Source organism: Scomber japonicus, chromosome 7 (assembly GCF_027409825.1).
Source record: "Scomber japonicus isolate fScoJap1 chromosome 7, fScoJap1.pri, whole genome shotgun sequence".
Lineage (NCBI taxonomy): Eukaryota > Metazoa > Chordata > Actinopteri > Scombriformes > Scombridae > Scomber > Scomber japonicus.
Genome location: NC_070584.1, coordinates 35042451 through 35056227, shown reverse-complemented (window position 1 = coordinate 35056227; position 13777 = coordinate 35042451). Strand labels below are relative to the sequence as shown.

The window sequence follows — 13777 nt, the reverse complement described above, 5'->3', positions numbered from 1 at the left end:
AATACACCTGATGTTTGTTTATTAAACCATAGAACAGTACAAATAATGACAAACTCAAACTTTTTCATATGTACCATTCAGTTGATCTATAACATCACACCTCCTGTACTGTAACTGCAGAACTTACTGCCACAGTGTGTGTAAAACACAATAAGGGAGAAAATACAAGTTAAACAAATACGTTTTAAATATTATATTAAAAGAAAAAGAAGAGAAAAGTAATAATACTAATGAACAAATAAAATAATACAAAGAGAAAGCAAGGGGTTTAGCACAGCTGAAATGTAACCATAAGTGAATACAATGTGTTAGCATGAGCATTATCTATCTTCTTAAGGCTCCTTTGAAAAAGAGAGAGTTCATTTTTAAGTGCAGACCATGAGGGGGAGGACTTAGCAAATCCACATCATATTTTGTTACTATAATTAGGTTATCTATTAAAAATTCTGTCTTTTTATTTTTGAGGATTGCTCCCATCTGAATATTTTGGAAGGACAGGAAATCCACATGTACGTATTATTACACTTTTCGTCATGATCCTTTTCTCATATAATCATGTTTATTTTTACAAATGAAATGAACATTTATTCTTTTAATGTCTTTAATAATCCTTGGAGGAATTACTAGAGAGTAAGCAGGATAGATTATTCTAGATATACGTCGTTCTCCCAAACAGTGTCAGATCCCTTTGCAAACACTTATTTCATGTTCGTCTACATTTGTCAACATTATCTTAGCTAGTATCTGAACATTTAGTTATCCACATTTCTAGGCATCTGACATTGTTTTTGACTGGTATAGTATACATTGAAGATTTGGAGCAACTATGTACATTCATGATTTCACATTTGTTCAGATTCAAACGTAGACCTGAAGCTTGGGAACACAACTGTATTGTTTCTAAGGCCAATGGAATTTGTTCTTTATTGTTTAGAAAGATTGTTGTATCATCAGATGACTTATGATTCATTTATGGTTGTTAATGTCTAATCCTTCTATATTCTCATTTTTAACCGTTATAGCTAGTAATTCTGTGACTGCAATAAATAGAAGAGAGGAAATACTGCGGAAGTCTAAAAATAAAATAAAGCCATGATCATTAATGAAGTGAGGATATTGTTATGGATAGATCTTCCTAACCCCCCCCCCCCGTTTGTTTTGTTTTGTTCTTTCTGTTTTTAATTCTTGTTTTTTTCCACAATAAAATAAAGAATAAAAATAAAACCAGACTTACACTTCCTCAGACCTGGTGTCAACCATCGGACTCCAGCAGGCTGCAGGCTGAAAGGAGGAGGGGGGTCAGAGCAGCACGTTCTCTTTCAGCATGCTAACATGGACGTTACATGGCTCTAGTCTACTGTTTTATTATTCTCTTCTAATGTGGGGTTGGGCTTTCATACACTTTGATCCAATCTGAATCTACTATCCCAATCCTTCTGAAACCCTGATTGAATCTAATCAGGTTTAACTTTCAACATTTACAGGAAACTTCAGTTAGAAAGAAGAAAAAGTCAAAGATTCAGTTGAGATCTGTGATCAGCTCTGACAGAGAAAATGTTTCCAGCTCTTCCTCCTCTATCACACATGGTCTGTCCATACCTGAGAGTGTCCAGTCTCCAGTGTGGATCCTCCAGTCCAGCAGACAGGATATTCTCTCCTGAGTCTCCTGGATGATTGTAGCTCAGGTCCAGCTTTCTCAGACGGGAGGGGTTGCACCTCAGAGCTGAGGCCAGAGAAGCACAGCCTTCCTCTGTGATCAGACATCCTGACAGGCTGCAAACACACAAAACAACACACATGTCACACAGTGTGAGAGTACTGGGGGGTTTTCCAGAAAGCGGGTTATGTGAAAACTCCAAGTAAGTTAACCCTGAGATGAGGAAAACTCTGAGTCAGTCACCATGGTAACCGACTCTGTGAACATAACCTGTTCGCTGTCAGACGGGTTTTCCGTTCCTTCGTAATTTGATAGATATCAAGGCAGAATTAATTCACAATACCTTACGCTGGGAGATTTATTCAGGGCTCAATTGGATGTGCTTTCATTTATGAGATGAATATCTGTTAGAACGGTATCACTGTTCATTACACTCAATCATATATATATATATATATATATATATATATATAAATATATATACATATACACAGTCTTCTGCCTTCTTGTTAATGTAATGTAAAATGTGAATCTACTTTCTTTGTTTTGTTACAACTAAGTTTAACATGTTAGAAGTCTTGTTTCTGTTTTTTTGTACACATATAACAATATGTATAACAAGTAAAATAGTAAAAAATGTTGATCTACTAAGCAGGATATTAGATGAGAGGACATATGTGTTAAACAGCTTTCTGTAGGAGGTTTAAATTACTACATGTTGAAAAAATAGACACTGAATTAATATTTACTTTGTTTAATAGCCGACGTCAACTATGAATAACATCAAAGTAAGGTACAATCATAGCCCAGCAAAATGTGCCTTACTTTTCTGAATTATGTTCTTCTTATTTCATTTTTAGCTGCTTCCAATTACGTTACACCACCTTTTCACCTGTATGCTACAATTTTAAGTGAGGTATGTTAAGTCATTGGGCCGCAGTTTTCTCCCATGATGCTTCTCTCTCCTTAGCGTCTGCAGCGGTGTTACTTTTAGTAAAATATATGGTCATGTTCATCACAGGCCTGCAGGGGGAGCTCCAGCTCCAGTTACAGTGAAGTGACTCAACCTTTTTTTCTCAGTAGTAATTCTTCTTCAGGAAAATGTGAAGTAGAAACACAAAGATTTAAGAATCATCAGTATGTGTGATGGGAGAAAGAACATTTTATATTAGAAATCATATAAAATACAAATAGGAATAAGTAAAGAACTCATTATTGTAGTTGCAGTATTCTTAAGGATGTTCTACTTTATCTGGTTCACTTAAATTCTTTTTTAGTCATTTTGAGGCTCAAACTCTGAAACTTTTGCAGGTTGTTTACATCTATTATCAAGTCAACCATCAGAGATACTTTGAGCATCTACAGACAGCGTCTCATACACACTGAGAGAGCCTGGCGTACTGATAAGGAGAAGAGATACGGCTCCAGAGGGAACCGAACACCCACAGCTCTGAAGATGATGCTCAGATTAATCGAGTGGAACCACTGGTTGGCCAAAAAACACTGTGATGGACCTAACCCTAACCCTTTATAAAAGCATCACTGGGTTATTTGAAGGTGTAAAAGTAGGACATAAGCAGGAAAGAAATTAGAATTTCAAAATGTTCAACTAGTATATTGATTCTTGATTACTGTGGTGAATAAGACAGAAACTACATGGAAATTATCCTGCAACAGCTCACTTAAATGCCTTTCAAATAAGTGATCTGGTAATTATCACATGACTGTTCAATTTACAGACCGGTCCAATGAGATGTTAGCCAAATCTGTAAACTCATCAGTGGTGTTTAATAATTCAACGACAAAAACAAAAGAAAACAATAAAAATCTGCATAGAAAGTAATTCTCTGCTGCTGAAGTTTAGAAAAAACTGGTTTGACAAATCACATCAGCAGAGACAATCCTACACAGGTTTAATGTTTATCCTCTGAAGGTTATAAATGTTTTGTGTTTGTTATGTACATTGGGATCTACTCTAAAGACTCATGTAAAAAGGGTCGGTGTTATGAGCAAATGCTTCAGCCTTCATCTTTTTGGTCAGAAACTGCTGCATTTGTTTATTTCTTTATATTTTGAACATATGATTATTTACTTTATTATACTTGTATTCTAGTAAACATCATGGAGGAACACTATGATGGTAAAGGCTTTAAAAACAGCATGCAGGAAGGCAGAGCGTAAGTGGAGAAAAACTAAACTTCAAATTCACCTTGACCTCTACAAACAAAGTCTTTGTAATTTTAACTACGAGTTACTCAAAGCTAGACAGCAACACTTTTCTGAAATTATTAATAAGAACATCAACAACATTCGTACTCTGTTTGCTACGGTTGATAAGCTTACAAACCCCCCTAAACAGATAGCTCCAGAACTCCTTTCCACAGAAAAATGCGATGAATTTGCTTTTTCAGTGAAAAAATCCAGTCCATAAGGTTAAATATCAACACAAATCAACAAAACAATAACATGATGCAATCCCTAAGACCTCCCAGGAATAACTCAACTGTGATGTCAGAATTTAAAACAGTTGACCAAAAAACCATAGAGGAAACAGTGCAGCATCTTAAACCATCAACATGCTGTCTTGACACAATGCCATCAGACTTTTTAAAAAGTATTCTGAACTCCAAACAGATTTGCGACAAGTAATAAATAGCTCACTTCAATCAGGTGTGTTTCCTAAACTCCTAAAAGTAGCTGCCATTAACCCACTCTTAAAAAAGAGAACGCTGGATGCTTCCATGTTAACCAGCTACAGACCTATCTCAAATCTTCCTTTTATAGCCAAGATCGTTGAGAAAGTGGTTTTTAATCAACTCAGCAATTTCTTGAACTCCAGTGGCCTTTTTGACAAATTTCAAATCAGGCTTCCGACCTCACCACAGTACAGAAACAGCTCTTATTAGAGTGACAATGACAAATGACATAAGGTTGAACACTGACTCAGGCAAGGTGTCAGTTCTGGTCCTGTTGGATCTCAGTGCTGCGTTTGACACTGTGGATCACAGTTTACTATTGAACATGTTGGAAACTTGGGCAGGACTCAGAGGAACAGTCCTAGACTGGTTCAGGTCCTACTTGGAGGAACGGAGTTATTTTGTGACCGTTGAAAGTTATGAATCCGATCGAGTGGCTATGACATGTGGAGTTCCTCAGGGGTCAGTTCTTGGACCCCTTCTGTTCAGTCTATATATGCTGCCTTTGGGTCAAATTCTGCAGAACTCTAATGTAGACTATCACAGTTATGCAGATGACACGCAGATATACCTAGCACTGTCCCCAGATGACTACAGTCCAATACAGTCATTGTGTCACCATTTAGAGCAAGTCACTAATTGGATGAACCAACATTTCCTTCAATTAAATCAGGACAAAACTAAAGTCATTGTTTTTGAGATCTACTGACTCAGGTCAGATAGTTGAGCCCAGAGTTCAGACTAAACATGGTGAAGCAGCTTTTACACAACTAGAACAAACTACCAGCAGAGTTGTATGTTTTAATGTTTCTCAAATTACATGTTTTTCTGTATAAATAAAACTGCCTTGCCTTGCCTATTGTAAACTAAAAGGTTGATGAATCCTGACCTGAGAGTTTCCAGTCCACAGTGTGGACTCTCCAGTCCAACAGAAAGCTGCTTCAGTCCTGAATCCTGCAGGTTGTTGTTACTCAGGTCCAGATCTCTCAGACTAGAGGACTGGGAGCTGAGAACTGAGGACAGAGCTGCACAGCTTCTCTCTGAAAGGTTACAGTGAGTCAGCCTGGAAATATGAAGAAAAACAAAAAACAAGAAATAGGTTACTTATTTAATTTATTTTAAAAAGACAGCAAAGTATCTAAATAATAATAAATAAATCCAACTATCTGAGTACCTACAGAGCTTTTTTGGAGGCTTTGACCATTGGCAGCAGCCTCAGAAGAACCGCCTCTGAAGCAGAGTATTTCTTCAGGTCAAACACGTCTAGATCTTTTTCTGATGACAGTAGGAGAGTTTCCAGTTCACAGTGTGGACTCTCCAGTGCAGCACACAGCTGCTTCACTCCTGAATCCTGCAGGTTGTTGTTACTCAGGTCCAGATGTCTCAGACTAGAGGACTGGGAGCTGAGAACTGAGGACAGAGCTGCACAGCTTCTCTCTGAGAGGTTACAGTCATTCAGCCTGGAAATGAAATATAAAGAAACAAAAACAAGCAAGAAGTTACTTTTCTTTAAAGACAGCACAATATTTAAATAATGATGAATAAATCAAACTATCTGTGTACTGATGATAGAAAAATATTGTGTGACTTGATCTGCTGTTTCATTAGTGACATTTGTTACAAAAGAACCCTTGAAGAGATAACTGCTGTGTGCTGTCTGTGTAAGATTTGTGTATTGCTGAATTAAAGAGACGCTGACTTCAAAAGACCTCATTGAATGGTGACTATTATTTAATATAGTTCACATTTTTATTTCCTACAACTTACAGAGCTTTGTTGGAGGCTTTGACCACTGGCAGCAGCCTCAGAAGAGCCTCCTCTGAAGCAGAGTATTTCTTCAGGTCAAACACGTCCAGATCTTTTTCTGATGACAGTAAGATGAAGACCAGAGCTGACCACTGAGCAGGAGACAGTTTATCTGTGGAGAGACTTCCTGATCTCAGGGACTGTTGGATCTTCTCCACTAGAGAACGATCATTCAGTTCATTCAGACAGTGGAACAGATTGATGCTTCTCTCTGCAGACAGAGTCTCACTGACCTTCTTCTTGATGTACTCAACTGTTTTCTGATTGGTCTGTGAGCTACTTCCTGTATGTGACAGCATACCTCGTAGGAGAGTTTGATTGGTCTGCAGTGAAAGACCCAGGAGGAAGCGGAGGAACAAGTCCAGGTGTCCATTTGGACTCTTTAAGGCCTTGTTCACAGCATTCTGGTAGAAACGTGACTGGGATAATGTTTGTTTTCCTGTAAGCAGATTGACTCCATACTTGATGAATGTCAGATGGACATGAAGAGCAGCCAGAAACTCCTGAACACTCAGGTGGACGAAGCAGAACACCTTGTCCTGGTACAGCCCTCTCTCCTCTTTAAAGACCTGTGTGAACACTCCTGAGTACACTGAGGCTGCTCTGATATTGAAGCCACACTCTGTCAGGTCTGATTCATAGAAGATCAGGTTGCCTTTCTGCAACTGCTCAAAAGCCAGTTTTCCCAGAGACTCAATCATCTTCCTGCTCTCTGGACTCCAGTGTGGATCTGTCTCAGCTCCTCCATCATACTTGACCTTCTTCAGTTTGGTCTGAAGCACCAGGAAGTGGATGTACATCTCAGTCAGGGTCTTGGGCAGCTCTCCTCCCTCTCTGCTTTTCACCACATCCTCCAGAACTGTAGCAGTGATCCAGCAGAAGACTGGGATGTGGCACATGATGTGGAGGCTTCGTGATGTCTTGATGTGGGAGATGATGGTTCTGGCCTGCTCCTCATCTCTGAATCTCTTCCTGAAGTACTCCTCCTTCTGTGGGTCAGTGAACCCTCTGACCTCTGTCACCATGCCGACACACTCAGGAGGGATCTGATTGGCTGCTGCAGGTCGTGTGGTTATCCAGAGGCGAGCAGAGGGAAGCAGTTTCCCCCTGATGAGGTTTGTCAGCAGCACATCCACTGAGGTGGACTCTGTAACATCAGTCAGGATCTCAGTGTTGTGGAAGTCCAGAGGAAGTCGACACTCATCCAGACCGTCAAAGATGAACACAACCTGGAACTCTTCAAACCTGCAGATTCCTGCTTCTTTGGTTTCAGTAAAGAAGTGATGAACAAGTTCCACCAAGCTGTACTTTTTCTCTTTCAGCACATTCAGCGCTCTGAAAGTGAATGGAAATGTGAAGTGTATGTCCTGGTTGGCTTTGTCTTCAGCCCAGTCCAGAGTGAACTTCTGTGTTAAGACTGTTTTCCCAATGCCAGCCACTCCCTTTGTCATCACTGTTCTGATTGGTTCATCTCTTCCAGGTGAGGCTTTAAAGATGTCTTCTTGTCTGATTGTTGTTTCTGGTCTGTCTGGTTTCCTGGATGCTGTTTCAATCTGTCTGACCTCATGTTCATCATTGACCTCTGCAGTCCCTCCCTCTGTGATGTAGAGCGGTGTGTAGATCTCATTCAGAAGGGTTGGGTTTCCTGCTTTAGCGATCCCCTCAAACAGACACTGGAACTTCTTCTGCAGGTTAGACTTGAGTTTACGTCGACACCTGCCTCAATAATTGAATAATAAAGAGAAAATGACAGTTTAATTTCCCTAAAGAATACATATATGAACATTATCTTCCATCTCTTGAGACTTCAGTAAATGTCTCATTTATCCATCATGTTAAATCTTTATAGAAATCCTCTTACTGCTCTGCAGACGCTCAGCCAGATCCTCCTGCTTCATTCTCCTCAGGAAGTGCACTGTGATCTTCAGAAATGCATCTCTACTTCTCCTGCGCTGCTCTTCCTCCTCATCGTCCGACACCTTCTCATCCTCCCTCTGGCTCTCTAAGCATTCTGGGTAATCTGGACTCAGACTCTTCTGCATCTTCTTCAGCTCGTTCTTCACAAAAGTGACGATGTTCTCCTCCAGCAGCTGGAACAGAATAATATATGAATGACACAATCAAACTAACATCATGAAGCAAACATCAGATCCATGTTGGACACACTGACAATCCACTGGTCTACAAGTGCAGCATGGAGGTGATTGTGAACACAATAGATGTAAAAGTAGTTGTTGTACATGTACAGACCATAAATATGGAGTCCAGGTGTGTTTGATGCTGCTGGGCAGACTGACCACTGGGACCCTCTGAGTTCTCCTGGTCCACTCTGTGGAGGAATCATGAAGAATGAGCTCACATTATGTCTGTCCACACAGAGACAAACACAAGCTAAAGGTCCATCAAGTGATATTTGGATGTGAACAGAGAATCAGATGACTCCCTGTAGTGGTAAAGCTTTACTAGTCCTGTTGATCCCACTGAGAATCAACAGCTCAGTCTGTTTGTAGCTTTCAGCTCAGAGTCACTTTGGTTTAGTCCCAACAGCTCTCACCAACCCTCCATGAAGCTCTGCCTCCCTCACTGCACACTGCTGAAGGCAGCTACAACCAGTGTGTGGTTGTATGAGACTGGTTGTACTGGGCAGCTCCCAGTGTCAATGTGTCTGACTGTGTGAGTGTGAACGCTGCTCAGAGAACTTTGTCTGAGTCAATAAAGGTTTAAAAACAGGAGACTTGATAAGAGTCTGATGAAGACATCATTATGCTTTTATCTGTTTGAAATCCTCACCTGTGATCATCAGAGTGGCGTCCATCTTTGAAGTTATAAGGAAGCTCCATAGACCGATCACTGTTCATAGACACACAGCTGGGTTCAGGTTGGTCCAGCTTCCTCCTGATAGAAACACAAGATAAATTCTGCTCAGCACTCAGAACACACTGACACTAAATCTGTCAGTGATTTAATACACCTACTGTACACAACACAGTAGTATCCAGGTGGTTTTATATGAATTCACTGTTAACCTTAAACATGATTAACTGTATGAGTAGAGCTGTATTCAGTGCAGTGTGCAGCACCTGGAGGGGTGAAGTTGACACTCAGCCGAGGACACAGATGCATGAACTCCTTAAATCTCAGCTGGTGGTAAATGAGTGTTGGGTTCTTATTGTCTAAGGCTTCTCCTTCATCTACTGTCTTGGATTGAACGTCTCTTTGGATAAAAGCATCTGCCAAATGAATTCATGTCAATAAAATGTTTGTTTGGTCTTTATTAAAGATGCTGTGATGATGAGCAGCTGTCTGGATAATTCTCTGTTCTGCAGACATTTCTGTTGACAGTCCTTCAGCCTGTTAGTGATACTATTGCTTCTCCTGCAGTTGTTTGATGTGGTTAACACACTGCTTCCTTTAGCTCATCCTGTCAGAGACTAATATTAACAGTGTACTCTGAAACTGACAAGAACCCAAGCTGACCACAGCTGCTGGTCTCTGAGAAGGAAACTACCAACTTTTAATGAGCTTACAGGAGCTGAGTGATACTCACAGACACATTTTGGGTGGAGGCTCATTTTAATACAGTATAGTAAATAAAAGGTTGTGGGTGTGTTTGTTTTGGGTCAGTCAGCGTGCTCGCTGGGTGGTGAAACCAGTGGCTGCAACATATTTAATAAATATCATAGAATAATGATGCAATCATTAAACACAACCAATGAAGTTTCATCTTTAATTTCCTGATGTTTTAAAGACATTTCTTGTAAACTGTGATGAGGGGCCCCGGCCCTCGTACCCACTCTAACATACACACTGATCTGCTCTGTCCATCATCACTATAAAATGATCATCAATCAATAGAAATTATAGTTTTAATAAAAACAGCAACAAACTGAAATGATCTAATTACCAACATTATGGATCATTATGGATCAAAATATCAATAAATGATCCAAATGTCAAATAATTCAACTGAGAACTATTTATCCTGATTGAGGTTTCAACTCATATTGTCCAATAACCTGATTTTAATACTGAGAACTATTTACTTTTAATCAGATGAACGTTGTTGTTTAAAATCAATAATAATATTTGGAGCAGTCGCTCTGAAGGACTCACAGCTGAGTTCAGGTTCAATCACCAACACTTCCCTCCAGGAGAGATTCTGGATTATTGCAGTAAAATGTTTGATTTTGCAGCAGTTTTTCTAAATTATGATCAAATCTGAAAAAAGAAGTTTAATAAAAACCTTCAATAAAAACAAACTGAGTCAGTTACATTTAATATTTAGTGACAGTTTACCTTTTTGCAGCCGGACGTTGTTCTTTAAAATAAAGGAAGTCATCCTTCGACTGATCACTCTTCATAGACACACAGCTGGGTTCAGGTCCAGGTTCAGGTCCAGGTCCAGATCCAGGTCCAGCAGAGTCTGGTCTGTGCTGCCTCCTTGTTGTTCTACACAACACACATAGAGCTTTGAGTGTGAATAATGATGGTGGAGAACAGTGATGGACAGTTAGACATCCTCATCTCACCTCTGAGCTTTGGTCTGGCTGTCATGTTCCCCACACAGAGAGCTTTTAGAGGGAGGGACTCCCTCCTCTCTGTCCTCACTCTGATCCATGCTGCTGAAGTCACATCCACATCAGTCACACACACTTTCTACCTTCATCTGGAGAGGAAACACAGATCATCCTTTACATCATTTCTCCTGTCACATCCTAAATATCAGCTGCTCCTCCTGTGATTGGCTGTTATTCTCTGTTATATATCAGTGTGAATGCAGCCAGACAGCAGTGTGAGGCAGAGAAAGCTGCCATCAGCTGCTGTACTTCTACTATCAGTCCACTAGATGGCGCCATGGAGCTGCAGTGAAGTGAAGAGCAGCACACATGATGCATGGAGGAGGATTTACATTCACTGACAGGCAGAAGGACTGAGAGCGACTACAGAGTCTCTGCACAAAATGACTTTATGCAACAAACAGCAGCAGATTATTTGAGATGAAACAACTGTGATGGAATTTATTTCACCTCAAGCCTTCAATATAACATTTATCATTTCCCCTCTATCAACATTTAAACATGATTTAATTAACTAACATCTAATATTTACTCTATATGTAACATAGAGGCTGTTATACTCATATTCTTGTGCTAAAGAATCTCACTGAAAATAAATATAAGAAAGAATACAAGTAGAAGAGACAGCAAATACATAGATAAGATACAAGTAAAACACACACATCACAATACAATGCGCAATCAAAAGGATATCAGATCCAGACAGGATACAACAATGTCATAAAAAGTTGACAATAAGCTAAAGTGGGACACTTGGACTGATCACGTGAACACCAAAGAAAATGCTGTCATTTAATGTGCATAACAATATGCTGAAAATGTTTTACTGTGCTTTTATTGAAAATGTTTTAATCATTTGTATCATCTGCAGGTTTGGTAACACTACTGAGGCACAGAAACAGAAAAACTGTAGCCTATTAATGGCAAGTCGCTGCCGACCTTTGAACACATTTACAGGAAGAGAACTGTGAGTCTTGTTCTGTTCAGGAAGTCAACACAGTAACAAACACAGAGCAGCTTGTTTGTGATGAAGAGGAAACATTAGAGATCCTAATGAAGACAATTCAAAGCAAACAAAGGTCCACTTACTCAACTTCTTCCTATGAAGGTTTTCTCTGTGCAGCTCTCTGCTGTCTGGACCAGGTCTACTTTAAAAAGACCGTCACCAGGACCCGGAAGCGCCGGCGCTTGAAATTCTCGCGCGTGCCACAACCCTTCAGTTCACAGAGTGGGCTCGTCCATATATATATATCTATATATAGATAGATATATATATATCTATGGGGCTCGTCACTCTGACAGAATGATCACCTGTACAGGCTCACCTCAGGCCTGTGTTTTATCATCTCTTTGTTCTTTTTATAAACCAACCTTCAGTTCACAGCAGAGTATTTCTCCGGTCGGCAAGCGGCTCTGCTCCTCTGTTGTCACACTTGGACCTGTTTTTTCTCACTGTTTCTGATGCTTGTGTATGACACCCCACCCCTTATAGCCAGCCCACTCTGTGTCCCTCTCTCTCGTGTGTGTGTTCATCTCGTGCTCTGATTATACACACACACACACACACACACACACACACACACACACACACACACACACACACACACACACACACACCGCATTCGTCAAACGGGGTGTTTAATTATTGAAAAATAGTTTTATTTTGAAATGCTTTATTTAGAAAACCGGATTCTCTCGTTGTTGCTTTGTTTGACTTCCTGTCCGGCTTGACACATTCGGCCGCGGCACACGGAGTTTTATCAGGCTGCTGTTAGACACTGAGACACAGACATTGAACACCAATCAAACAACAATCACAAATGTGTAAAAACGAGTTAACTTGACCCACAGCTGATCATCCAGCCCAGTCTCACATCAACAGTGCAAAAAGGAGCCATCTCACAATTTGGGCTCTTAAATATATATTATATATTATATTACACAGCATTGGACATTAAAAGTGCAGTGTGTAATAGTTTGTCGTAGTGAGTGGGGGTTAGGGTTAGGGTTGAACTGGTTGCTTTTTTCTGTGAAGACCTTTTTATGGGACCTGAACCCTGCTGGTCTAACCTGCAGCCTCCTCCTGCATTATCTCCAACGTATTCTCATCTTCTGTTCGTATGATATCATGGTATCATGTAGGAGCCATATGTTTACCATATGGGGTCTAAGTGGGATCAGAATGGACTTTAAATGGAGCTCATACAGTTTGCCCTGTGTATGCCCATACCCACTTAGCCCACTTACATCCCTTATGGGGTTCATACAGTCAGCCCACATAGGCTTCACATGTAGGAGCCATGTTACTGAAACCATGTGGGACCTGTAAAGTTTGCCCAGTTCGAGCCCATGTGGTACCCACGTAGCCCACATTTAACCATTCAGGGCCCACATGGACCTGCTAGCTGGGTTCAGGAACAAAACTAACATTAACTACGGAGGTTTTACTGATTTAACAGAAACATGTTTAAAGTCTTCAGCTGTGATAAAGGAACAAATCATCCTGCAGAGGAACAGAAAGAGAAAATATTACAGAAACATCACCGGTAAGCAGGAGGTGTTTCCATCTGGATAAATGCCTAAAATGTCTCTTCTGAGGTCTCTCTAACTGATGTGTCTTATCAGCAGAGTGTGCTGCTGGTCCAGAAACAGATTCACAGAAATCCAAAACAAAGAACACAGATTCAATCAAATATGAATCATTTATTCAGAATGTCAGAAAAATAACTACAATAAAAATGATGTTATACATGAAGCTGAAGCTCCACACAGGATGAAAAAACTGGACAACTTTGTTTTTTTTTGGCACCATTAACGGTCTTTATATTTTAACGAACCAACCAAATTAACTCAATGTCAAAGTTTTTTTATACAACACATTTAAAACAACCTCAGTGCAGTACAAGACAAAATAAAAGAACAATTATGAGCATATGATAAACTATAAAAACACAATAGATAAAAGCAAATATAGTTACACAATAAAATTCAGGATGTCAAGTTCAACTAGGATTAAAAGCCAAAGCAAAGAGGTGAGTCTT

The 13777-nt window shown here is 39.9% G+C and overlaps 1 protein-coding gene across 1 annotated transcript in view; it reads right to left on the bottom strand.

The window, feature by feature from the left end:
* Positions 1 to 8974, bottom strand: part of LOC128362355 (NACHT, LRR and PYD domains-containing protein 3-like) — a 33652-nt gene extending 24678 nt beyond the window's left edge. The window contains exons 1-3 of the mRNA XM_053323096.1: positions 8950 to 8974; positions 8457 to 8488; positions 6706 to 7844 (exon numbers count right to left, since the gene is read on the bottom strand). Of these exons, the coding sequence (XP_053179071.1) occupies positions 6706 to 7844; positions 8457 to 8488; positions 8950 to 8974 (1196 nt within the window). The remainder of the gene's footprint in view (positions 1 to 6705; positions 7845 to 8456; positions 8489 to 8949) is intronic.
* Positions 8975 to 13777: the final 4803 nt, after the last annotated feature.